The sequence below is a fragment of the Brienomyrus brachyistius genome, chromosome 1, assembly GCF_023856365.1.
Source record: "Brienomyrus brachyistius isolate T26 chromosome 1, BBRACH_0.4, whole genome shotgun sequence".
In the NCBI taxonomy this organism is placed as follows: Eukaryota; Metazoa; Chordata; class Actinopteri; order Osteoglossiformes; family Mormyridae; genus Brienomyrus; species Brienomyrus brachyistius.
In genome coordinates, this window is record NC_064533.1 from 8,275,642 (window position 1) to 8,303,329 (window position 27,688).

The following is a 27,688-nucleotide window of genomic DNA, read 5'->3' on the forward strand; positions in this document are numbered from 1 at the left end:
GGGGGCAGCCGATAGTGAGGCCCAGCCAATCAGATTCATCGGCAAGCCACAATTACCCACCTCAGCTGTGCTATAACCTGCGCAACACCAACCTGACCCCAAGGCCACTCAACAAAATCTGCTCCCAAGACACTGTTAGTGTTAATGCCGGTAAATTTGGAAGGGGTCAAAAGGTCAGCCGACCACCTTTCGAGCCGCATGGATCTTGTCTCAGCTCATATGGTAAAGTTCACTTATCAGCGTTGCTGGGCAAAGCGTTACCCTCTGTTTAAATGCTGGCTCTCCTTTGAAACGGAAAAGGAGGAAGGGGAAGGACACTCCTCTCTCATTTTACTAATCTCTTCTGAGGAAGCGACATCACGCTCAGCTCTCGGTCAGCGGGGCAAACGGCCGCGTCATTGGCCGGGACATTACCAGCGAGAGGTCGAGGGACCATTCCACAGCATCCTCCTTTTTGCCATAAGTCCGTTGCTATGGTGATCAACAATCCACGTAAGGGATATTAAAGGCACATCTCATTAGGTGAATTTTCAGTATATTTAAGGGATAAAAAGGGCACGTTGATAACTCATGCAGACGAATGCTTCATGCCATTATAACACTATCAGTGTAACCCTGCATTTCATGAACCACTGCACAAGCCGTGCTTTTGTTCAGCTCTCGGCTGCAACACCATTCAAGCGGCCGGACTTCAAAAGGTCAAAGGTCACAACTCCCACGTTCTCGCTTTCGGTTTGGCACCAGAATTTCGCTCTGCTCATTTTTTTCCTTCTGCATCTTGGTCCTTCACCATACAGTGAAGAAACTGCCCGCATTATCAATAAATACAGATTAAATATATGGGGACAGAACATTAGTCATCTTTTAATCAGTTTTATAAAAAAAGGTCAAAGGGGAAAAAAGACAAAGTTGTGTAACTAAAGAGTTTCACAGTGTCTTCAAATGAAAAAAGCAGTTTACTTGCACCAAACAAGAAACTACAATCAAAAAGAATTTCACCTACAACTGCAAATAAGCTGCACAATGAACACTAATGAACACTATATTTTGTGATTTTCCTTATCAATGAGATTCATCTCGAGGATTTGTTTGAAGAAACAGCTCATCTTTAATAAGGCAATATCAAGCAAAATAAAATATTTTACAAAAAAAATCAGGAATGAAGGGGGACAATTAACACAAAGCCAAGTAAAACGAATTTCCATTTAAAAATATACAATATTTACAAAATATCAGTCGAGTTAAAAATGCTTGTCTAAGGAAAAAAAAAAAAACTCATCAAATCAGTATGCTTTGGGAATCTCTATATACACGTATATACAAGCACAGTCTCTGAATGCATCACAATCTGCCTCACAAGCCTCATATTTTCTGATGTGGACTGAATTAAAAATAACTCTTAAAAACTAAAAAAAAAAAAAAGACTATAAAATGCTGAGGGTGTGGCACATTATCCATCGCATTTATTTTATGCTACCAAGTAGGCCACAGTCGTACCGGTTGCATGCCAAACATCTCCTATCTTCTCACAGGAACCTGATTTTCTGGTGGTGGATCGGAAGCCCAGGATTACCGAGAGTTATTTCTTAAAAATGGATTCATGAAGGTGCAAAATTATAAGGGTGGAGAGAAGAAAATAAGGATATCGGTAATAACCTCAACAATGATGACGGAAAAACATGTGAATGAATCTCTTATTCAGTCAGCTGGGAGGCCTGAAGGATGCCAGAAGGTTTTAAGGTCAGGTTTGAAGGGTTGGAGATGCAGAACAGGGCCAGCAGTGAGGCCAGCAGTGGGGCCAGCAGTGGGGCCTACAGTCGGGCTCGCAGTGAGGCCAGCAGTGGGGCCCGCAGTTGGGCTCGCAGTGAGGGCTGCAGTGGGGCCCGCAGTTGGGCTCGCAGTGAGGCCTGCAGTGGGGCCCGCAGTTGGGCTCGCAGTGAGGCCTGCAGTGGGGCCCGCAGTTGGGCTCGCAGTGAGGCCTGCAGTGGAGCCTGCAGTGAGGCCAGCATTGGAGCCTGCAGTGAGGCCAGCATTGGAGCCTGCATACGCTCCCTGTCCAGGTCAGCTATCTGATGCTGCTGTATTTAATGCACTTTATGTTTCCGTTTCTTGTGCTTCTTGTCCTTCCTCTTGCTGTCACATTTAATGCAGAACCACTGAACGTCCTCTGGGGGCGCTGCGAGCAAGCCGACGCAGGGCCTACGGAGGGAGGGGAGGGGGTGGGCATATAACTTACCACAGAAATTGTAATATGTACATACAAAAACAAAGCTTCAACAAGTTGCAAATCACACCTCCTGAAGATTCAACAGTGGTTCGAAACCTCACTCCAACGTTTTTTCTGTCCTTGTCTTGGGCATGGAGAACCATAAGAGTGAATGTGCATTTGGAACCTGAGATGTTCCAGAAATGGCTGATCTGGCCATGCTGAATGCAATGGTGTAGCCTACATAGGACTGAATGCTACCGACACCCAAGGCACGAAAACATAGCCAACGTGTAAAGGCACCCAAACACCTGAACCAATCAGGGAAGCTTCTGAAGGCAGAACATCAGGTGAACCAACAGACAAGGACTGCAACTTCAGTGGGTGGTGCATCTTTAAACTCAAGTTCACTGAAAGTGCTCATAAGAGGAGTAATTACATAATGAGGGAGAATAATTACCAAACGAATGATAAAACATGTCTATAGAAACTAGAACCAATGGGAGAACAGGAAGTGGGTGGGCAGACGCTGGATGCTTCTTACCAGTGGTACCAGTCGTCACAGTCATCGCAGCCGATCATGGGGCTGCCGTCGTCGGGCTTATTGCATCCTGGGCAGATCCAGATCTGGTTACCCCACTCGTCTCGGATCTACACACACGGACAGCACTACATTAGACCCGAGATAAGGCCTAGGAATCAGTACCAATCCATTCGGCCTCTCTCTGCGTCCCCTCCACTGATATCTTCATGGAGATCATTAATTAAAACGAAAGTGAATGCACCGTTAAGCGGCGCTCCGTTAATGCACTTCGAAATGATCGTTGTGAAGCGGCAGAGGCAGGAGAGCTAAAACACAGTGGCTGTGTTTACCCCCAAGTTTTTGGGGAGCTCCCTGTTAGTCAGAAACATTCGCTACACTAGGGATGGCAGGGGGTCCCCAGGGGACTTTTTGAGTGAAGGCACAGAAACAACGAAATCGCCCTTGACTGGAAACGTCAGTAAGTTTCTTCCGAAAATAGGTTGCAGATCATCGCCGGACCAGCAGAGCCCTGAGCAGACTCCGCTGATTAAGCGGCTGGAGTAAGACTTGCGGGAGGGGGCACAGCCGGTGGACTCACCACATAGGTACTGACTGTTTCAGTCACCACGCTGCGGACCGGTGTTTTGAAAGAGCCGATCACTGGGATGGGACCAAGGGGCGGCGCTGTGGCGGGGGTCACTGGAAGGGGTGGGAGAGGCGTGGCTGGCATTGGTGCGGGTGGTGGCGGTAGGGCTGGGGCAAGGGGTGGTGACCGGGGCCGAGCAGGAGGGGCGGATTTGGAAGGAGCTTTTGTAACAGTTGTCTTGGGCATCGAGGTCTTGGGAGTTGGAGTCTTGGCCGGAGCAGTCTTGGCCACAGGGGTCTTGGCTATAGGGGTCTTGACTTCGGAGCCCGGGACCACCTTGCTGATGACTCTATAGCAGAAAGGTGGGTAGGGGGGTGCAAAAATCATGAACCAATCAGGACAGACCAGATCACACACACCCAATCAATCACACTCCTCACATCAAAACCAAACCAGCAGACAAACCATCCTTTCCTGTAACCCTGCTGTGAGGAGGAGTGGGGCAGTGGTCTACACAATGTCCACCCCCCCACATATATCTCAGGACTGTTGGGTAAAAGCCTCCACGAAGCTCAAGTTACACTCTGGGTCAGCCAGGTTAAGCGCCCCCACATTAAGGCCATTGACAGGAACGTGCTAAGCGTGGGGCCACCCAGGATGAGCTGCCCAAGGCCAGAAAAGCCAGGGGTGTCAGTGAAGCGGGGAAGTGGGCCAGGAGCAGAAGGCCTGCCTGACCAAGAGCCCCTAAAGCAGAGGCAGGAACTGAGGGCAGGAGTAGAAGGCCTGCCTGGCAGAGAGCCCCTACAGCAGAGGTAGCATCGGGAACAGGAGCAGAAGGGCTGTCTGGAGAAGAGCCCCTACAGCGGAGGCAGGATCTGGGGCAGGAGCAGAAGGCCTGCCAGGCCGAGAGCCCCTACAGCGGAGGCAGGATCAGGGGCAGGAGCAGAAGGCCTGCCAGGCCGAGAGCCCCTACAGCGGAGGCAGGATCAGGGGCAGGAGCAGAAGGCCTGCCAGGCCGAGAGCCCCTACAGCGGAGACAGGATCTGGGGCAGGAGCAGAAGGCCTGCCCAGCTGGAAGCCCCTACAGCAGAAAGAGCATCAGGGGCAGGGGCAGAAGGCCTGCCTGACCGAGAGACCCTACAACAGAGGCAGCATTGGGGACAGAAGCAGAAGGGCTGCCTGGAGCAGAGTCCCTACAGTGGAGGCAGGATCGGGGGCAGGAGCAGAAGGCCTGCCAGGCCAAGAGGCCTCACAGCAGAGGCAGCATAGGGGACGGCACTTGGGCTCAGGCACAGCAACCTCTCGGTACTCACATCTTGTCCTGGCCAGCGCCCACTCTCAGGGTCAGCCGGGGGATCACCGGGGAGGGCAGTGGTACGGGGGGCTCCGCTTTCACCTGAAGAGGGGGACACACATGTGGAGACAGTTGAGGACACGCAGCGGCCATGAAGCCAGCACATGGTGGGAGGCGGCGCCTTATCAAGCCGGGCACTACCATGCACGGGATACTTTACCGCACGGCGCCCGCCGGTAACTCAACACCCGGGGCCGTTTAAAAACAGCCTCTGTCCGGCACCTATTGAGCGTGACCAGACGGCGAGGAAGAGAAAGCAGGGCGTGGACAATGATCTGCGGAGGCCTTCTCACTGGGGTACATTACAGGATTAGGGTTAGGGTTGCGCCTACAGCCATGGCTCTCATATCACTAATGCCAACCAGCATTCCCAAAGGCCATGCTAATGCTAATCTGCATTTTAAAACAGCTGTGTTACGGCTAACCTGAGTCCTCAGCGGTTGAGTTGAGTCCAGCCTCTCAGTGGTCTTGCCAACGCCAACATGCATTTCTGCTGCCCAAGCTAACGACAATCTGAGTTTTCTGTAGCTGAATTATCGCTAAAGGGCATTGTGGACGGTCCAGCTACTGCTAATATGGTTCTGGTGAGACGTCACACCAACCCGTGACCTCGGCGCTGTTGGGAACCCGTCACGGCTGAGTCCCGGTCAAAGGCCGACGTCAAACAGCAACTCCGACCGATCAACACGGAATCTATTCCTTGTTGCCAATTAAAAAAAATAAAAAATCCACCTGGGAAAATGGGGATATAGAAGCACAGGCAGAGGGAGGAGAAGGGGGAGGAGAAAAAGACCCAGACACGAGGGGGGGGGGGGGGGGGGGGGTTGCCACGCGATCTCCAGCGAGCTGTAAGCAAACCGCACGCTACTTCTGACAGCGCCACAGTGTCCTGTCCAAACGGGGGGGTCCACAATCACGGGCCAGATCCCGCAACACCTGTGGTGCGAATAAGACCCTGTCCCAGCCAGATAAGCTCTCCAGGTGCAGCGATGCACACTTATGCTAATCGTGCATTAAGATGCACAGCTTGACCGTCCACAACCCCTTATTTCCCATTTAACCCGCACCGCGTGCAGGTTCAGAAGGGAAATCAGACATTATAGGCATGCTTCGCATCAGCCGCCCCTATTAATGTCACACATTCAAGCGAATATCATCCAATATGGCCTCCCACCCGGCCTGAGGTATGAAAGTAGCTTCAATTAAAAGGGATCCACTTCAGCCGGGATGGTGAGGAAGGACCTGGAAGCCCAGTGGGGCCGTGTTAGTGCTGCCAGCAGGCATTTCGCATCTGTTATTCTCGAAAATTCTGTCCCAATATCTCATAGTCTGACCAGCAAGGAAACCAGTTTTGCATTTTTGTAACTAAATACCAAAATGTTTTATGCATTATTTTTGACAACTCTCTCTCCCAAAAATCAAATTTCACATTTCCACACGCACGCTAATGGACTCCCCTTCGTACACAACTAGCATTCCAGGGTGCTGAACCAGTGGAACGGGGGTGACATCTACAGATAGTAGCTTCCATTGTACGCCAACTGGAAATACATTGTCAGAAGGATTTGTCCACTTTTATGTAAAAGAAAAACTCCTTTCACCTGAACCAATACGAGCAGCCTTGTAAGCCCCTTACTGCAGCATGCTGCATTTTTCTGCTAATCTCACAGGATTTAGCTCCTCCACTGCGTACCTCGAGGCATGCGCCGATAAAGCACAAACTCTCCAGCTCCTCTTTTGCCCCCCCCCCCCCCCCCCCACAGGACACTGGGGAAGCAGGCCCGGGAAAAAAAAAATAAGGGAATCGGGAGATTTCGGCACCGGAGAAAATCACTTTGGGAACTCGGAGTAACGTTGAAAACGGCCGTGAGACTTTCAGAAGTTGCCGGCGTTAATCAGCTCAAAACTATCCTAAGCGCCCTCCGAACATCACAGCTACATTCTGCCTTCCGACAAAACACGCGGAATAGGCCAAAGGAGAGATAACGGATTTTTCTCAAAAAATGTTACGGAAAAAGCTCCTGCAGTATAAAAAGCAGAAGCGAATTCCGCGTCTGCGTCCTGTAGCCGTCTGTGGCTTTAATATTGTTATTTTTAAAAATATCTTGTTACTTAGCAGAACAGAACTTCTGAGGCAACTTGACGCACCTACAACATTTTACAAATTCACTTTTTTTTTTAACTATTATTGAGAGGAAACACAGATTAAGTGACTGACTCAAAGGCAGAGCATGGTCACCAGTTAACCTTAAAACGTCGTGAGGGGCCAGTCCGCTTCCTTTATCCCTGCTGCCCTCAAATAGCCTTTTCTGCTGCTTTAATGTGTGGGTCATTTCTTTTTCATCCTAATCAGACTAGATAATAAAATTAGCAACGGTCTATAAAATGCACTTCATTGAATCTGCGTCTTTTACATTTTATAAGGCCAACGCAGTAACTCAGCAAGATTAATAATATATTCTTAAAGACAAAACTAATTACTCTTAAAAATGCAAATACCTTCTCCAGCTTGTGTCTCTCCTTCTCTTTTTCCTTCTCCTTTTCCCTTTTTTCTTTCTCTTTCTTCTTCTCCTCTTTTTCCCTCTCCCTTTCTCTCGCCCTCTCCTTCTCCTTCTCCTTCTCCCGGTCCTTTTCTTTGTCCTTGTCCTTCTTTTTCTTCTTCTCCTTCTTGTCTTTCTTCTTCTCCTTGTCCTTCGACTTGTCCTGGGGGGCTTTGTCGGGGAGGATGGGGGGCAGCGGTGGCAGCATGGAGGGCAGCTTCAGGCAGGCTGCGGGGCTGAACAGTGGCAGGGGCGCCTCCTTCAGGCCGAGTAGGAGCGAGGCCGTAGACTTTTGCCGGTCTTCCTTGGTTTTGTCTTTGCTCTTGTCCCTCTTCTCTTTGTCCTTCCTACTCTTCTCTTTATCTTTCTTCTTGTCTTTGTGCTTGTTCTCCTTCTTGGAGCCACCACCATCTTTAGATTTCATCTTGGGTACATCTGACTCTGTAATGTCTCGGGGCTTGAGAAGGTCCCTCTGCTCGTCCTCCTTGGAGGAGAGGTCTTTCCAGGGCTGCCTGGCTTCCTTAGAAAGTTCTCGTTCCTTGTCCCTGTTCTTCTCTTTGCTCTTCTCTTTGCTCTTGCCCTTGTCTCGCTCCTTCTCCCTCTGTTTCTCCTTCTCCCGCTTTTTAATCTTGCTCTTGAGTTCCTTCTTCAGCTTCTTCTTGATATCCGTGGACACCACCAGTTTGTTCTTCTCCTCATACATCTTCAGGAGGGGTTCCGGAGTTGGCGGAGACGCTGAAGGCGATGAAATATACGCTGGATTTGGGGGGGTGCCGGAAGGACATCCCTGGTTCACTTTCCGTAAGACCTCATCGATGGAATCATCCATCGTCCATGAGTTACCAGTCAATGTTGCACCAACATTTTGAGGGAGCGGCGTGGATGAGCTGTTCGCACCACCTGGCAGCTTTTGTGTCGTGGGTTCCGATATGGTAAGCCTCCGTGGACTCGAGAAGCCATCGCCCTCAGACTCCGAGCCCGAGGAAAAGGCAAACGGATCGGGCTTCCTCTCCGCACAAGCCCTAGCGATCACGGCGGCGATAGAATCCTCAATGGTGTTGTCCGGTAGCTCCAGCTTCCTGAGCGGGGGATCGACAGGTGACTTCTCAGATTCCAGCACCATGGCGTCGCTCGGTTTTAGAAGGATGTTCTCTTTCTCTACCTTCTCACTCAGCGGGAGCAAAGGTTTTATCGTTAAATCCGTCTTCCCTGGGGGAGGGATGGCTTTGATTAAGCCTTGCTTGGGACTCTTGGGGCTTTTGCTCTTTCCAGGAGACTTCTTCTTCTCTTTCTGTGAGGCTTTTGGTGAGCGGGCCGGGCTGCCAGGCAGGCCGCCGGAGCTGGCCCTCTTTGGGGATTTGACCCTCTGCCTGCCAGGTGAACCGACTTTGGGTTTTCGACCAGGGGTGATGGGGATCTTGGGTGTAGGCAGCTGTGCTCTGGATGCGGGGATGTGGTCCGTCGCTCCAGGGGATGTAGCCTGGGAGCCCGAACCGTCGTGGGGGTGGAGAGGGGAAACCCCTACGGGGGCTGGGACCCGCTGGGGGTTGAGTGAGCTGAGTGGTTCCCGTGGTTCGGTCCCCCAGTCCGGGCTGTCTGGTGAGCGGAAACCTGGGAGGCGTGGCCTCTTTGCGGCAGGGACCACGCCCATAGAGGTGGGGCTGTCGAGACGCCTCTTGGCCAGGTAATTCTCATCATTGACGGCCTCGTCCTCATCCATGTCCATGTCCTCCTCCTCTTCCTCATCCAGTGGGACCTGCATGGCTTCAGCCGACGTGCCCATGTCAGGGAGAACCTGCTCCTCTTCTTCCTCTGCAAAGGTGAAGGAGAAAGAGGATCATTGTAAAGACAGATGGGAGATGGCGTGTGAGGGGCCCGGGGCGGCTGAATGGAGCTTAGCTCGTAAAGACAAACATCAAGTGAGCAGATCAAGGTGAGGGAAAAAAACCAAAACAAAAATAAACCAAAAACAAATCCAATACCCCCCCAGGATATAATTATAATTTACAGAAGGACATTATACAACAAAAAGCAAAACACACCAAAACAAGAAGAACACTACAGTTACTCAAAACCTCAAATTAAAAAAAATCACAAAAAGAACTTATGAGAATATAATTTCAGACTCTAGACCGGGGGAGCCCAAACAGTTCATCGCAATCGACCAGTCGACCTCAGAGTAATTCTCAATCGATTGCGAAGTGCGTTGCAACCCATTTTTCATTGTGCAACTAATCGCGTGCTGTAAACATTTAGCACGAAAACATGTCAGACGCCAAAAGATCAACAATGTATCATTTTCATTCAGAGTGAGAAGAGGATTTTTTTGTTTACTTCAATTCGAAGTCCATATGACCTATACGCAATGCGAGCGCGGCTTTACCGAAGAAGGGCGATTTGGAGCGGCATCTCAAAACGGTGCACAAAAGCTACGAGACCGAGTTCCCCGCTAAAACAGCCACACGCAGCCGAACAGTGCGAGAACCGAAAAGTCAGTCAGCAGCACAGCAGTCAGTTTGTACCCAGCTGCTTCTTCCCAGTGCCAGCGGTCTAACTAAGGTAGAGAAATACATTTATTTACACATTTTCAATAAGGAAAATTACCTGGATTTGCTGCGTGCATTTTAACTACGTAGAAAGGAAATAGCTAGAGTAATAATTATATAGTAAATGGGTAATAGTTATGGCTCCCTATTTGAACAGGAAGATCTCGACACAGGGTTTCCTCCAGGTACTCCGGTTTCCCCCCCCCAAGTCCAAAAACATGCTGAGGCTAATTGGAGCTGCAAAATTGCCTGTAGGTGTGCATGTGTGAGTGAATGGTGTGTGAGTGTGCCCTGCGATGGACTGGCCCCCCATCCTGGGTTGTTCCCTGCCTCGTGCCCATTGCTTCCGGGATAGGCTGCGGACCCAGTAGGATAAGCGGTTTGGAAAATGGATGGATGGATGGATCTCGGCACACTGGCCACTTGAAAGGTAGACCTTGAGTTAAAAAAGGTCGGGCGTCCTGGATCTAGACCATATTCAAACCTATATTTTACACACATTGTATCCCACCATTCATTAATTACAATTAAGTTCTTGTTTGATGAGCTGCACAAAGACATTGTTTGTTTGTTTATCGTACTGCTTATTGAAATCGGCATCAAAATATATGACATCAGATACAGGAGGGTAATGGGCCCCCTCACGCAGCAAGACCGTCAACAGGAAACCCCAATCGGGTCTCGCTGAAGTCAGTAGGTCCCCTGCGGTCCTTGAGGTCCTGACCTTACCGCCACTGCAGGGGACACCGGCAGGACCGCAAGTTACCGAAGATCACGCTCACACTTCAGGATCGTCTTGCCGATGTCGATCCTCTCTATACAAACATTAATCTTTGACGTTGGCTTTAGGCCTCCAGTAGCCGCCCCGCCTATACCAGGAGGAATCCGTGATTCTTCTCCATGTTCTTCTGGCTCAACTTAGACCATAACTATCAGCACCATACCTGCACAGAAGACGTTAAACCCGCTCGCATTGGCAAAGTCGCCGTTACACGTCATGTCACACCGCGCAGTTACGGTGCCGAAACAAAAAGACCCACACCAGAAACAGACCCCCACTCCCCCAAACTTGACCCCCTCTCCCGCCACCCCACCAAGGAGCCTTACGATCCTGCCATGCTGTAATCTCTCCCTGCCCTCCTACTCCTTCTCTCCACAATGGAAACATTAAAAACGCTCCTTTAAGCAAGTAGGAGTGGGAGTGACATGCACCATTATAAATAGTGTAATCTATATGGTAATACCGCTGTATTCTATAACCACAGAATAGTCCGGAGATAGCATTGTGACTTCGGGGCTCCGTGACTGCCCCGTGTAGTAATTGTTATCAGAGGTTATTTGCTTTGACCGATCGGCCAAGCCGCATGATTGGCTCCCTCCCGTTATTTATGATATAAATTATGATAACCGTGATGTCTCTTCTCCAGTGCGCCACTGCCTCTCCAGCCCAGATACAATAAATTGCCGTCGTTAATCATGGCTCTTTGTTCCGCTATGATTACCGCCGGCCGTAATAAGGATTTTATTCGGCGGGAACACGGGCCCGGCCGCCGTCATCCCGCGAAATGAGCCTGTCACTGTTTTCGCGCCTTGACATTTAATTTGTAAAGTGGCCACAGGTAAAGAATGAAATTTACTGCTCTCTCCCCACGGCCCATTTCTGGCAGTTCTGAGCGGCAAGGCCGACGTCAATGTCAGTTACGGAGCATGGTGCGGCCGTGGACAAAAGCCTGGGAATACAGCCCCCCCCCCCCCCCCCCAACAAAAAAGATGACAGAAAGGATCACAGGGGGCTCACAAAGTGTCCATTCACAAGCGCTGCGTCCTTATGAAAACACATCCTTATTTATGGCCGCCGCTGATTTCCGCCTTATAAGTAATCCCTCTTCTTTTTAACCCCCCCAGTCCTGGGCAGGATTCGCACGCGCAACTTCTAATTGACTTGATCGCTGAGAAATACAGCAGGAGGAGACACTAAACAGAAAAACAAATGGGATATGGAAGAACAACCGTCTCACATTGCTAAGTAACTGTAAGTGCTGGTTGACCAAGGACTTTACCGCGGTGGGGAAAGCCGTAGGACGTGGGGAAGCGCGGTGGGACATCGGCGTGTAACCGGGGCCGACGCGGTAACAGATCGGCGTCATTAAAGCGACTCTGCCGATTCCCTCCGTCCTGAACATTAAAACAAACAAGCTGGTGGAGGGACGGAGCCATTGAAGTCGGGACCGATCAGTGAGGGTCTCAGCGGGAATCGCAGGGCAGATAAGGCCGTCTTGCGGGAAGTTAAGTAACGGCTACAACGGCAAAAGTGGGAGGAGGGACACAGGCAACAGAAACACCTGCCAAAGCCTTTGGGACAAAAGACAAAACCGAGACCAGGAAGTTACGAATTTAGTCTCCTAATACTTTAACGCGGTTCCTTAGCGTCAACAGCGAAGGCTGGAGTTCTTGGATCCGCTCCCACAGTCTCTCTGGACGCACGCGGTTTATAATTTGCATTTGCGATGTCTCTGTGGCCTCCAAACGAAGACGAACAGACGTACTGCTGTCTGACCTCACGTGGGCTGTGGTGTCACCCTGTCAATCGAGGAGTGAGACTCAGGATGAGAAAAAGAAAAAAAAGAAAAAAGATCCGCTTCCTCTTGCTGTGTGCAGAAGGCCACGGTGCCGGCCTGCAGGCAGAGTCAAGGGAGCGAAACACACATTAAACAAAAGCTACCTCTAGCTAGGTCAGAAAATGGAAATCGCATAAGGATTTTGGAGAGAACTTTGCCCGCACGTAAACACTCATCCCTGCAGAACGTTCCTCGCCCCCCCCAACTCAGTCAGGATCAGACCCACTTCTGTGACCTTCAGTTACAGCCATTTAGGAAAAACTTCACACAAACAGAGAGGAGCGGTCCAGAGGGGTAGGGCGCCAACTTCCAGAACCTCCAGGCTAAAAGTTAGTCAAGAAAAAAGCTCAGAGTAATTGCAGTGCAGTAGGAGTTCCCTGATTAATTGCGTGAGATAAGCCCTCCTCCTCCCCCCCCCCCCACCCCACGGGCCTGGGCTGCAGGCACCAACTGCCCAGGCCTAATAATCGGTGCTGTGTGCATCAGTCTGGGTGGAGCCGGCTGGCTGGGGTGGGGGGACACCGGAGAGGGAAATAAGACCTATTCCATTACTGCGGTAAGCAGCGGATACCAATTTACAGTCTATTAATGATGATAAGCGGCCTAATTATTTAATGACTGCGGGTCCTTCATTTAAAGACATGTATGGTGCCCTGTTTCAATGACAACCACAACCAAAAACATTTTATGGGGACGGGTGAGGGAGGTCATATGAGAGGGCTGCACGTCCGAGACCCTCCCCGTCGGCGTGACGTCTGGTGACAGAAGCCGCAATCGCACGGTACTGCAGATATTAAAAGCCTGAAATTCTCTGTCCGACCTGCTCAGAAATTATGCAAAGATTAAAAACATTTTTGGAGGTTTACCTTAAACTGTACGCATGAAGAAAAAAAAAAAAAACAACAAATTACTCGACGCCTAATAATTTGCAAGAGCCACATCATCTTTGTGCTGAAGAACCACGAGAAACAACAAAGAACTTGAAAGTGAGCGAGCGGCAAATGTCTGGGTTCCGAGGAAAGGGAAAAAGGCCCCGTGCAGGGCGGCGAGCGTGAACGCCTGAGGCGGCTTCGCGGCGTCTGTGAGCAGCGGCGCCACCTTCCTCTGATCCGGGTGCTTTGCAGGCTGCTGCGTGCTGCTCGACCCAGTGGCCCTGGGACGGCCGGGCACCCAAAGCCTGCCGTACGGTGACAGAGCGATCGATGCCTTTTAGCATAGCAGTTTCATTTAATAAATAAAGGCTTAGTTAACCGCAAATCTCTCCCTGGATGCTGTAATCTCCTTGGGAGCCTTCAGTCTGTGCTTCCCTTTTGACTCAAATACGTCAAAGCAATTAATACTTTTCCCGCGCAAAGAAAAATCAATTGAAGCCTTCATGGTAATACAGTTTATTTTTTATGATTAAAAAATGCAATTTTGGTTTCCTCTCTGCAGTCATTATATATTTCTGGGCGGGGGGTTCCTTGCTGGGGGGAGAGAAGGGGGGCAATAACTACTGTATGAACTTTAAAATTACACTAAAATTGAAATTAAAATCACACTTAGCTATGTATTAATTTATATCATATTATGAAAGCAAAGTGCATGTTGAACCTTGGGGGCTGGACTGGGGGGCTGCACACACCCCCCTCTGCGCCTGCCGTGGCCCCCTGCTCGTCCCCCCGCGCATCCCATGTGCCTGCCTCCCGCCCGCATTTTTTTCGCCTTTAAATAGAGATGGGGGCCGTGATTACGATCTAAGCGGCAAAAACCGCAGAATCCAGTCCCCCCCAAAACAAAGTGTTTTTTGGCCTGTTTTCCTGCGCCTGGCGCCACCAGCAGAACAGCAAACAATAAACACTGGCTGATGACGGAGCTCCTTTAAATGCGCGTTTTGTTTATGTTTTTTTTCCTCGACTCCCCCCTGGCTGGCGGTGAAAAGGCCACGTCGCGGGGACGTTATTCAGAGCTGCACGGCGGCAGGTGACATGCTGGGGGGGGACGGCCCACGTGGGCCCTGCACTTGCCGTCAACCGTGGAGCCATGAATGCGGCCCCCGCCGCTCCCCCCAGACTGCAGCTACACGCCGGACCTGTTGCTCAATCCTGGCAGGCCTGCAAGCTGGATTCTTTCGAGTTTAAATGCGACACTCGTGGTACAGTTTAATTTCTTAACCTCAAAAAATAGGAAAAAATGGACAAAAAATAACAGAGGGCGCTTCCCACAGCTTCTGATCGATACACGGCCCCCGCCCAAGCCCCTCCTCATCCCCCCGCCTGTAACCACATTAACTTCACTTCAAAGCATCGAACAAATTGCGTCTTTCAGCAATTACACTTTAAAGAGGAACCACTCGAGCGCCGTCGTTGAACCTTGTAAAGTATGCTGCTCCAGGGAGGAGGGGGGCTGGCTCAGAGAGTCAGCGACCCCGAGATGGTGTGGCCTCCCCCGCGCCGCGTCCGGGTTCCAACGGGAGGTCGGCCGAGTTTAAGATGGAACAGATCCCCAAAGCCTTGTGCCTTGTTGGCCGATTCAGACACACACACCGAAAAGAAAATCATTAACTGGTTGAAGCCGTTTAACTACATGGCAATTGTTACCAGGTTCCCATTAGTACTAATGCCTAAACCACCCACCCCAAAAAAAAAACTGTTTCATCAACACTTCAAATAAACGATGGTTTGTTCAGTGGAAATAAGAAGCAACTTTCTCACGTGATTAGTCACGCTCATTTTTATCTAAGAATATTTGTACCCTATATTTAAAAAGAATAGAAAATGGTAATGAAAAGGCGGCGATAAGCCGGGGGATGCAGGATGGAAACTCAAAGGAAATGGCTCCGTCTACGGGGTTCGAGAAGGAGGGAACGGAGATACGAGCGCGTGGGGTTTCCTCGGAAGTCCGGCATCGTTCCAGGCGCCCTGGGAATGCAGCGAGGTCAGCTTATCGCCACGATTAGAAATGACTCTGATGCCTTTCAACCACCAAACTGGGAAAACCTGCGGCAGAAGATTCTGTGAACATCCAGGTGACCTGAAAGTGCTTCCGATCGGGCAACGTGACACAAGGCTGCAGGGACAGATGCTGATCGAAACAGGCCTCAGAGTTACTGTAAACAGGAGGTGGATGATCATGCATAAAACATGAACTGAAGAAGCAAAAGGAGTATAGAAAAAAATACAGGAGAATTCAATTAACACTTATATACAATAACCTTAATTTACATGCTGAAATGATCTTAGTCTGTAAAACTGAAGCTAACGTCACTGATCAATGAATCAAAGTTAATGAATTCAATTTTCCTTGAGTGAAAGAAAACATGAAATTCCGAGTGAACATGCTACTGCATCACTCAACCGTGTATCTGACACGGTGCCGGGGGGGGTCCCAGGTAGCAGGAAGAGAAACAGGGGGGAGAAAAGAAATTTTGCACTGTTATCAGGCCATGGGGCGTTTAAAGGGAAAATAAACTTCCAATAGTTAAATAAATGTGGCGTTTCAGTAGTTTAAATGAAGGCCTATTTTAAAGGAAGGTCAAGATGTCGTATTTTGCTAAATAAAAAATTGATTTAAAATGGCAGCAACTTTCCCTTCATTCTCTTGCTATTGGCGGGGGGGGGGGGGGTCACACTGCTAATGAGGGCAGCTGTCAGCAAGGTCTGTCACCTTCTTGCCATGAGTTACCCAAGCTCCATCCTCGAACCCACAGCCCAGGGGTCAAGTCTGCCATTTACCTGTACGTTAGGGAGGATGACTCAAGGTGTCTAAGGACGGGAGATGAATCCTCTGGGGGCCGTTTGAAAGGAGATGGGGGCTGTTACAGGTGGGTTAGGGTTCAGCAGCCAGGGAACCCGACTACTTTGCTACCTAAGCGAAGTCTTTCACCTTCAGTTACACCACAGCTGTCCTGACAGACAAAAAAGAAGTGTTTGGAACTTTATCGTTTAATGGATTTGGAAGGAATATTGGCGGCTGGCAGGCGTGCACTTCCCGCATGAGGGACGTGCATCACGCTGCTACAGGAGGTATGTCCCCCCTCCCTCCCCTGCCGCCGCAGCGATGGCGGGGCTTGATAGCATGACGCGCTTGATGTGCGGAGGATGGGTGCTCGTGTGTGTGTGTGTGTGTGTGTGCGCGTGTGCGTGCGAGACAGCCGGCGCGCGGGTTCAGCAGACCAAACAGCTCGGCGCCACCCGCCGCTGCCCCCAAATGCGGATTCCAGCCGCAACGACGCGGCCGATTCACCAGGAAAATTCCCCAGGTGAGTCACAGGTTTCAGAGGAGGGGGGGGGGGGGGGGGGCTCTGGAGATTCAGGGAAAAAACAAACAAATAAAAAGTTGCCCCCCTCTGCCCCAAAACACAAACATTCAAAATGTGTGACCTGCCGAAATCACAAGTAATGGGTGAACAACACGGTCTGCAACTGCCGACTGCCGACATCCAGCACATTCAACTGGAAAGAGACTCATACTATGCGTTTCAGTTTCTATTTTAGAAATATTAAAATTACTTTCCACGGAGAAATTCTGTAACTTTTGTATGCAAAATTTGCATGCATTTATTTGACTCATAATTATGTGTGTCGATACCATATTTTTCATTTTGCTAATAAATACCTGTGTACAGCATATTCTGGAGTTAAAAGATCTATTAATAGCATTTAAAAATCCGTTGCTGTTTGATATGATTTTAATAAGCTTCTTTTTAAGTGGGACACAAGGTCACCTGTATAAAAGGAGGCACTGCATAAAAGGTTCTATGTCAGCCGCTGCTGCTGGACAAGGAAAACCCAAATGGGCTGGTACTGGCTGGCGGGGGTCGCAAGGGAGGGCAGCTGGACCCCTGGGAGATAGGGGGTGGGGGGAGAGAAGGAGGGAGAGAGAAGGGGACAGAAAGAGGGAGAGACATAGAGAGAGGTAGGAAGAGAGAGACGGAGGCGGGGGGGGGGGGGGGAAAGAGAGAGCGAAAGAAAGAAAGAGAGAGAGAGAGAGAGAGAGAGAGAGAGAGAGCCGTTCTGTGGCCAAGCTGCAGAAAGCCGAGCTGAGCTGGGCTCAGGAAGCTCACAGCTCACCATTAATAATGCTGTGGAGCTTCTGGAGGTCGGGCCTGGGACACACACATGCTGTCTGCATGAATGTATTTCCCTTGAGCGCGGCCCAAAGCAGCCCACTCACACTTATTAGGGTTATAAATAGAGCGGCTAGCGGTCAGGACCCACGAGGCCATTTCCTCCCCGGTATCGGAAAGCATCGGCCCGGCGACGGTGCACAGCGTCGGGTCGGGACCGGAGCCCGATGGGTCAGACGAGCCCCGTGCACCGAGTTTATTCTGTAAACTGCTTTATAAATGACCCAGTTAGCCGTGGCTAATCACAGACAGCATAATGGAAACAGGATGGAGCAATTACTGCCATTATTACTCATCGTTGCCTTGACGACAATTACGGACATGTCTAGTACAGGTCTGGGTGTCAGACATCATACGGCACAAACACTGGGAATGAGGGGAGGGGTGCGTTAACCCCACCCCCCCCACCTCTCGAGGCTGGCAGATGCAGGCCTCAGACTACCTGTACCTGACTCACTCTCTGACTCCGGCGCAGTTGCCGACCAAACCCCCGACTCCTGGCACTGGAAATCAGAACTGGGAGCCAATCCCAGCAGCACCGGGCAGGGGGACACCCTGGATGGGACGTCGGGCCACCATGGGGCCCACAAGCAACCACACACTGCAGGAAACATAGATACCGGAGCCATGCTGATTAACACAGGCTGTGTGGTCATAGCTGGACTCTCACATGTTATTCAAAGTGGGAAACTGGACAGCGGGAAAACATCCCAGGACACGGCAGCTGGGAATCAGGGCGGCTGGGAAGCAGGGTGGGGGGGTGCGTCTTTGCTGACCACACAAATACTGCCTCATTTGCACTGCCCCACTGCTGTAGCAGTGCCCCCCACTCCCGTGGTAAGCGCTACCTGCTGAGAGTGATTCGCCACCAGAGGGCGCTTTTTCAGCCACAGTCCACTCTCACTGTTTCAGAGGAAGCCTTTCTTTGGAAGTGTAAATGTCACTTTGTAAACGGCATGCAAATTGTAATATATAAATAACCATGTTATGAGCCTTGGTCTGAATGGGGGGGGGGCCTGCCGGCTGCTCTCTGTCCTGGCATCTCACTCTCCATTTGTTACTATCACGACCCCTCACTTGTCCCCATAACCCCAAAGCGGCTCGTAGCGTGTGAGGTGACAGATTCCCGATGTCACTGGCTCCTGTCTGATGTCACTGGCTCCTGTCTGATGTCACTGGCTCCTGTCTGATGTCACTGGCTCCTGTCTGATGTCACTGGCTCTTGTCTGATGTCACTTCCCTTTACCCAGGGCCTCTAACAGCCCCCCAGATCTTCTGGACTGCAAACTCTGATTTCTGGCAGCTGTACGGACCTGGCAGCGACTGGCACTGACTCACATGGGGCTTATTCCCAAAGATTGGAGGACAGACACCTGGAGGAGACACAACAATCAGCCCCCCGTATCAGCCAATCAACCATCATCACACCACCAAATCAAAATATTTCTAAGGATTTCAAAATTACTCCACAGGCATGTTTTGGCGAAGGAGCCATACTCCCAGCAGCAATATAAACAAAATAAAAAACAAGCAAGCAAGCAAACGAAACAATGAAATGCCCAGCGTGATGCCTGGCGAGCGGGACAAGCTTCACAGACACAGAAGAAAGAGGAGAGACGAAGTCATACAGCCGCCCTCGAACGAACGCAAATTAAAACGCTGCACGTGTGTGTGTTGGGGGTTATAGAGTTTACAGACAAACATACGAAGAGGCAAACAGGTCCTTCAAAGTAAAAAAGGGCACATGGAGACAAAATGATTTATACACTTCTGTCTCAGAAGATCCCCCCGCCCCCCCCCCGAAATAAGACCGAACACAAACAGCGGCGAATCAGAATCGCAGACACGCCACGCAGCGTAAACAGCAGATAAGGGCTGAAGGAATGATGAAACTGAATGAAATTCACCCAGATATCAGTGATAAAAGCCGCATTTCTCATTTCCAACGGGGACTGGGGGACGCGTCGGAGGCTCGTTTCAGCCAAACAAACACGCGGAGGGCCACAATATTTCCGCCTTAGATCGTTTCCCTAATCTGAAGGCCATCGGTTTCAGAAGACTGGCCACGCCTCTTCCTCCTCACCTTCCTCCTCCTCCGGAGCAGCCGGGCTCGTCTCTCCAGCTGTGCTGACTTGCTCTCCCTGTCTTTCCTAATCCTGACCAAACGGTCAAACAACAAAAAATATAATTCATGACTATGACACCAGCCTCACTGCTAACGTCTCCTTACCTCCTGTTGTGTCCAACGTGACAAAAAAAAAAAACAAGCTCTACTTACAGCTCAGTTTTCCCACTGAAATTATTCAGGTTCCCATATGGGACTTGACCCAACAACCTAGGGGCTACTCTCCTGGATTCTCGCCATTCTTCAGTTCCTCCAACCCATTATCCAACCCACCGCTCCTCTTTCACGTTTAAATATTTTCAGCCTCCGTACGCTTTACATTTCAGGTTTGCTTTTCCATTTTCAGTTTAAGGAAATAATGCATCAGCTATAAAGGGGAGAGTGATCCTTCGCCGCATCCTGAAAGTGTCTCGGGCTCATGTGTGCAAATGGTTTGTTTCGCTGTGCAAACAGATAAATCAAACTGTACTTAACGAGGCTTGACAGTTGCCCGTCAAACACCGAGCATGGCTGCCTCTATCCCCGCATGGATATGAATGTCATTCAGTCACTGAGGCCTCGGGGTAGTTCAACGTTTTCAGGAGGGTTAGGATGAGGGTTAGGGTTAATAATCAGCTGTTTGATTCACTACATTCCCCGTTTGTACCTCACCGTTTTTATTGGTGCACCATCAAACTTAAACCATGCATGAAAAATCAGAAACAGGCTTGCACAACCACTGCCTACATTAACTATTTAAACCTATAATAGTGTGTGTGTGTGTGTGTGTGTGTGTGTGTGTGTGTGTGTGTGTGCACGCACACACCAGAGTCATATGAATTCAGAGGGGGCCCTCAATACTGTGTGTAAAGCAACAGTCAGCCACAATTTAAAATAAATCATCATAATAAAATTCCCAATAATCTCCAGGTGTTTTAGGGTCACAGGAAATTTCCCAGAATATTCCCAACCAATAAGCAAAAAAAAAAGCTGCTGTGATGCTGGGGGGGGGGGGGTGATTCTGCACATCCAGTGGGGTTGGATGGTCTCTCAGTTCCTGCCCTCACAATGAAGACCTGATTGCCCTGTTTCAGCAGCTCACACAATTAACTCATCGCAGGAGGCTGAGAGACGGTCCTCACACGCAGGTGTCTGTCGGAGCGACTCCGAACCCCAATGGCGCCGGCAGCCGAACATGCTGCTGAAAAGGAAGACAAAGGGAAGGCAGAACACCTGGCGGGTTTGAGATGTGGCTACCTGCTTATGACGTCACGGGAAAGGGCACAGTTAGCAGTCTTTGTGGTCTGGTTTAACCTGCACGCACACACACACACACACACACACACACACACACGTACACAGATAAATACACACATGAACATGCACACACACACAGAAAGACTCACAAACACACACACAGGACCCCCGCAGACACTGGACCCCCGCAGACACTGGACCCCGCTCCCAGCCCCCAGAAGTGCCCATTTTGACGCGGCCTGGCGGCCAAACGCCACATTATTCTTCAGTCACCATAAAGGTAATTGAATGTTTGCAGACAGCGGTACAACTCATTACGCCACTGCAGGGATAATTAATTATTTTCTATTTAACCAGGAAGGGGTCACACGGGCTCTAAACAGGCCATTTCTATGTGCCCGTGTGCCGCAGAGAGAGAGAACACCGTGTGACCTCCGACCTCTCAGCAAGTGCTTGGCCGGGTCTGCTGAGCCAGACGGTGTCTGGCAAACGCACTTACCTCGCTGAAACCCGCACTACAGGGAGGGACACAAACAAAACCGTCCAATTATGCAATTAGAAAGGCGGATGCAAGCTTAAGTTTACGCTGTTTTCATCTCAGGATTATGGGAGAGAGCTCAGGCATTGGGAACTCTCTTAACCAATCAGAGAGGGGCGTGCTTTCCCCAGGAAAAAGGTGACTGTGGAGCAGCACCGGAGCAAACACCCAAAATGTGAAGCTGACCTTCAAGGCCATCATCTGTGACTGTGCCTCCGGGGCGTTTCCGGCAGAACACACCCCTTCGGCGCCGGACACACCTCTGCATGTTGGCCCAAAGAGAAAAATCCAGAATCGGCCGGGAAGTTTGCCAGGAGATCAAAATGTTGACCAGGATGGACTTGAGAGGTTTTGGACAGACAGCTATGTTACTCCTCAGAGTTTTTGATTTAGGTTTCCCCAAATTTCAGAAGTATGCACCATTTTCTATTTCAAAGGTACTGGCCCCTATAGAGACTGCCCACATAGAGACCCCACTCATATATAAGCCCCACCCACCCACCCACAAGCTCCACCCACAGACAGACTGCCCTGAGCTGCCAGCTCTCCTGTTCCCAGCAGCGTTGGCATTTCCGAGGCTAGCATTAGCCATCTAGCCTGTGTCCCTCCAAAAACAACAAACAGGCATTAATGCCCAGGGAGGACCTAATGGCTTCCATCAGGGAAGTGGGGGGGGCAGCGGAAACCGGCCTCAATTATAAGACACATATTTGTCTGGGGGAAACGGGCCCATAATTTACTAAATCTTTTCTGTGGGATTTCGGGGATGCCAATGTTGTTTTGCAGAGCCCGCTACCTCCCCCATGCCAATGGTAATACGTTGTTGCCATTTCTGTGGGACCTCGCAGGGAGAGGAAATGGGTGTGGGGGGGTGGTTTAACATTAAACAAACAAAAAAAGATAATTAAGAAAAAAAAAAAAGTCAGTATTTACTGAAGCCTTTTCAAAGTTCAGAGAACACAGAGCCTGCCAAGTTCAACACAAACATTCTCTAAAACGAAAATAAAAAATAGTAAAGTAAAGAACTGAGTGGGAATAAGATGTCAGCTAACACTCTGACAGACTGATGATGGCGACGCGAATCCGCCACACATATTTACACCGATCCATTGCCGTCCAGCCCTCCAGAACTGCCACTGAAGCCTGAGCAGACAGCCGGCATGGGAACTGCAGCAGAGCCAATACGCCCGAGAGGCCGAGAGTCCAGGGGCACCCAGTCAGGAGCATCCCGGAGAGGGAGAGCCAGCCCGCACCGCACCTGTGCCCGCCTGACCATGACCAGGAAACGGGAGCGGGAGGCGGAGCTAATGAGAACCGAACACTGGCAAAGGGCAATTTTAGGTGGATTATGGGGGGATGGGCACTGTACAATCTTTAAATACAGGGTTCAAAGGACACAGGAGTAGAGACTACAGAGTCAGCTGGCTAGATACTGGTCACAGGGCACCCCCTGCTGGTGCAGTCTAACCTGGGACAGACATGGCAGGCAGGCAGCAAAAGAAGCCAGAGGTGAGGACTTCATTACAGGCCAGGGGAGAGAAATGTGTAACCTGTTACGTGTTTCAGCTTAACCAGGACAATCTGACCTGCAGGGGGCGACGTGTAGCAGAGTGAAGGGCGGCCTTGAAAAAGCCCGATGTTCATGTGCTTCACGTAGCTGCTCTTGGCCAACGGGGTGCCGATGGCTCTCCTCTGTGTCCCACCCTTATCTTATCTCCTGGCGAGATGGAACCTGAAACCATGCTGACCTTGTCCAACATGAAACTGTCAGAAGAACACGATGCAGATAGCGCCTCCTCTGGAGGGCCTCGTGCTGAGATAACGGCACGGCCGGCGATGGCGGCGGAGGATGAGATAATGCCGTGTTACTGCATCAGTGTCGGCGTAACACGGGAGACGGCTGCGGGTACGAGGGAAACGAATCTCTGCTCACTATAGAGGGAGCGCCCGACTAGGCGCCCCCCCCTTGTTCGTCAATACGGCTATCACAATGACGTTACCACAAAGCACACAACCCCCCATCCACAGCGTACCACAGGTACCTTGTCACTGTAGACCATGGGACTCAAAATCAACAGCAGCAACTGACAGGTAAACAGCAATTACAATCCCAGTGAGATATATTGATTCCTGAAAATCATTATTATGGTTCCTGGGCATCACGAATGACATCGCCAATGACATCACCAATGACATCGCCAATGGCCTAGAGACTGCCCCCTATAGGCCTGGGTGCCACACTACACTTAAACTACGTAACAAAACTTCCCGCACCTCGCTCAGGATATCAGCTAAGTGACTAAAATCCCACACCTTTATCTGCACAGGTTCAGGTTCAATCGCCCCATTCTTTTTGTTTACACCTAACAAATAGCAAAATGAAATGCGGATCCATCACAGCTGCTGGCCTGGGAGCTTAAAGCAGGTCTGGCAAACACTATGCTGCTACCGCAAGCTAATTAACATGGAACATTAACCCTCAGGACTGGGGCACAGGACTCAGGATCCTGGAAGTGCAAGGAACAACACGACTCACTGTAGCCTCAATCTGCTTTCTGCTTGAGCCAATCAATAAAAAGATGCACATCAAGCACCGTGGAGCACTGCCACCCTCAAGCATGTCGCCCCCTGGCTTAGAGTTGGGGTATCACCTGTCAGGTTACCCACACACAAGGCTGGGGCTTTTTCTGAAACAACCATAGCAGGATTCGTTTACTGAAGGAGTTTCTTAATATGACCAACAGCAGAACAGATAGATAGATTCCTTAAATTCATTAAAGGAATTGTACAAAACATACAACGAAAATGCATCGAAGGGGCTCAACAGATCAACGAAAATGACCCCAAACCGCCCAGACGTAGACAAAAATTACGACGACATGTTTAGAAAGTATTTCTGCAACATGTTAACTCTCTGTAGAGCTGCTTTGCGTGTGGCTTCCACCGAAACACCACAACATATATGAGATCAGAAGCATCAGTGACTTTCAGCTGAAATATAAAAAATCTGGGTGCGTAAAACTGGAGCAAAGGTAAACAATTTACTGACAGACAACCATCTCCATGCACTAAGGATGGCCATAAGGGGCCAGAATGATGCATCTGGTGCCAGGAACAGCCATTTCCATTCCCATGGCAAAGGGTAACCATGGCGCACGGGTATTAGTGCCGCTGGCCCTACCTTCCTGTAAGGAGACGAGGGGGGGCATGTAGTCAGGGATGTAGGCCTTCCTCTCCTCTGAATCGCGTGCGCCGGGCTGGGGGAACTGCAGCATGTTGTTCTTGCTGACGGGGAACAGGGGCGTCTGGTGGGGGAACTCCACCGGCTCCAGGTGGTGGATATAATCCTCCAGCTCGCTCACGTTCACACCCAGGAGCCTGAAGGCCTGGCCCACATCATCCAGCATCGGGTCGGTGCGTCCATCTGGGGGGGGGGGACAGTGACCCACTCTCACGTGCATAGTTCTGCACATCTCTGCTTGGTAAAACCAAAAGTGACCATGCTGTGTCTGCTCAAATGAACAGCCGCGGAGAACCGAAAACCGGCTGAAAATCCCCTCTAATTTTTTCAGTCGAGATGTTTACAGATCCACGCACATCTGGGAACACAGCTCACTAACATTCTAAGTGAAGCAAAATACTGAGGAATTCTACCCATGTCCCAAACAATTTACTTAGGAAACAACTTACAAAGCAACTTATGAAGTTACTACAAGTAACTCATACATAAAGTCGTAAAACCTTTGAAAAACTAGGAAGAAAATCCTAAGAGCTCATACTCAGAATCACTTTATTCGCCAGGTATAGCAAACATACCAGGATTTTTTTTCTGGGTGTTTCTATGTGTGTAGTACAGAACCCAAACGTAAGACATCAAGAATACTAAGAGATGAAAATGCAAGAAGTGGTCACAGTTCAAAAACATTCACCAAAGAATATGCATTGATCTCCAATACAAAATTTGACCACTGACGGTGGTTTTGTTAAAATGATTGAAAATCATAAATGTAAATCGTTTATGTTTTGAAGGTCTGCTTTGCTGCTGTCCGTGTGGGGCGGTCTGAATCAGCCGAACCCTCCCCCTTGTTTACATGCCATCATCCAAACTCGCACCCACGACCAAGTGCTGTGGGTACCAAGGCAAGCAAAAACGATATACTGACAGCCAAACGGCTCCACGCAGGATAAATAAGAGGGGGGTGTGTGCGAGCATGCAGGCGGTCATCCTCGTTTCTGTCAATCTGCTAGCTAGGCCTCAGGCAAGGGAGGGAGCGCGACAACGTGATCGGACCGAGGACAGTACTCACACAGCTCCGAGTAGCGGTGACAGCCCCTGGCCAGTTGCTGGATGTACCGGTGCAGGACATCGGAAAGCAGATCGCAGGCAGTGAGCTGAACCGCGTCCCAGCCCAACGCCTGGCAGATCTGCGCCACCGAAACCCGCAGCAGCGATCGGGCATAGCTCTCGCACATCTCGCAGGCTTTGGACGAGGACCCTTTATCCTTTTCCGGTTAGTTCCGTCTGCAAAAGACGGTCCTAGTCCTCATGGTGCACGAAAACCAGGGCAACTGGTGGAGAAGTTGGTTATTACCGTTTGTTATTAACATCTAAAGAATAAACAGACTCCAGCTATAGCGAGAGCCGCCATCTTGATTCTCCCGACAAACCGATCGCCGAGAGTATCGATTTGAGCTGCGCACGCGCAGATATTTGATTGTGAGTTAATCGATTTGACTCACGCATGCGCAGACACCGGATTGCGCGTCAATCGATTGTATTTCCTGGATGGTATCTAATACGTCATCGACTGGCAGACGAAATTACGTTTTTTGCAAAACAGACAATTAGCGACGTATATGTATGTATTTTACGCAGATAGTTTAACGATAACGTATGCATTTCTTTATTTCACATTTGATTCATGTAGCTAAAAATGAATAGTTTGATGGATGTTTCGTTTTCGGAAACCTAAATTACTCTTTTGTCTAAAATGATGATGTGCTGAATGTGGCTGCATTAGGATAAGTCGCAGCATTACATTTTAATACCTTACTATTATTACCAAGAAACGTGGACCGATGCATTGGACCCAAAATAACGTTTATTACCAATACCGTTATTTGAAGGTAAAATTTAGTCGCAACAGAGACCGGGAACTGTGATCCGAAATACTCTGTCCATGAAGTACATGTACTCCATTGTGGATCGCTCTAACTTTTACAAATTATATACTGACGAGGCCATTAATTATTCTCGCCGTGCACCTTTTTTCAAGACTCATTCTTAGGTTGATTGTGTTGTATACCGTGAATTTGTCACTTAAATTTCCAAAGCTTTTTCCATAACGAGGGTATTAATATGAGAAGGTGCAAGAAAGCGTAAATAAGTTTTCAGGTGTGAGTCACGTGGATCAGCAACGAAAATATACGGAATAGGACTAATGGTATCACACCCACCTAAGTAAATCCGGTAATAGGATTTACATTATGCTGCAAGGCAGAAAGTACAACCGTTATTTTTACGAAATCCGCCTTTTATGAGTTTACTAATCTGGGCTAATTTGAGCTGTTTGAATTTTTCCTCTCAGTACGCCACGCTGGGCAGGACGGAATTAATGTTGATAGATATTAATTTATCTATAAATACCAGAAGTAAGGAAACAAAAGAAACAATACAGCATTTCCATGATACATTTGATGTTACAGAATAAACGGTTTGTGTACAAAGAAAACCGTATTCGGGATCTGCATTAATTAAATGTTTGACAGTACATGCAACCGACAGCAAACAACAAAAATGGTCTTTGCTTGTCACCAGTAACTATTATATATTGTGCATAATACTGTTTATCATATATAAGTTCACATTACTGTGTTGCACAGACCTTTAGTTCATACATTGTATGTCATGTGAAGCTGAGGTTGGCTGTAAAGTAGCAACGAAAAGGAGACAATTGAGGAAGACGGACCCTGGCTGGTGCTGCGCATGGGGCGGTCACGTGACCATTTTAGATAGATAGATAGATAGATAGATAGATAGATAGATAGATAGATAGATAGATAGATAGATAGATAGATAGGAAGATGCTTTATTGTCATTGTAAGTTCAATGTAAGTATAAGTAAGTTCACAGAGGTAGAATTTTCAAGTGGACTAAATGCACATAAATATGGAAATTGCACATGTGGGCTACTGCTTCTGCTCTGTGGTGGTTGACTTCCTGTCAATCTGTCAGTCTGGAGACGGAGATGGAAAGGAGAATCATCAGACATTTCAGAGACTGCACGAAACGATTCACTATTCTCACAG

At 49.4% G+C, this 27,688-nt stretch overlaps 1 protein-coding gene across 1 annotated transcript; it reads right to left on the reverse strand.

The window, feature by feature from the left end:
• Window positions 1-340: 340 nt before the first annotated feature.
• LOC125745363 (transcription initiation factor TFIID subunit 3-like) lies at window positions 341-26,067 on the reverse strand. Its single transcript, XM_049018124.1, has 7 exons — window positions 25,687-26,067; window positions 24,561-24,803; window positions 7,169-9,021; window positions 4,629-4,711; window positions 3,328-3,664; window positions 2,751-2,857; window positions 341-2,199 (listed from the first exon to the last, which is right to left on the reverse strand). Exons 1-7 carry the CDS (start codon window positions 25,850-25,852, stop codon window positions 2,085-2,087), a joined length of 2,904 nt encoding a protein of 967 aa, XP_048874081.1. The 5' UTR covers window positions 25,853-26,067; the 3' UTR covers window positions 341-2,084.
• Between the last annotated feature and the right edge of the window lie 1,621 nt (window positions 26,068-27,688).

Coding starts and splice junctions, on each gene's coding strand:
- LOC125745363 (XM_049018124.1), bottom strand. CDS start 25,852: ATGTGCGAGAGCTATGCCCGATCGCTGCTGCGGGTTTCGGTGGCGCAG. Junction 4,712..7,168: donor AGAGACACAAGCTGGAGAAG/GTATTTGCATTT, acceptor CCCCCTCTTCAG/GTGAAAGCGGAGCCCCCCGT. Junction 2,858..3,327: donor AAACAGTCAGTACCTATGTG/GTGAGTCCACCG, acceptor CCGTGTGTGTAG/ATCCGAGACGAGTGGGGTAA.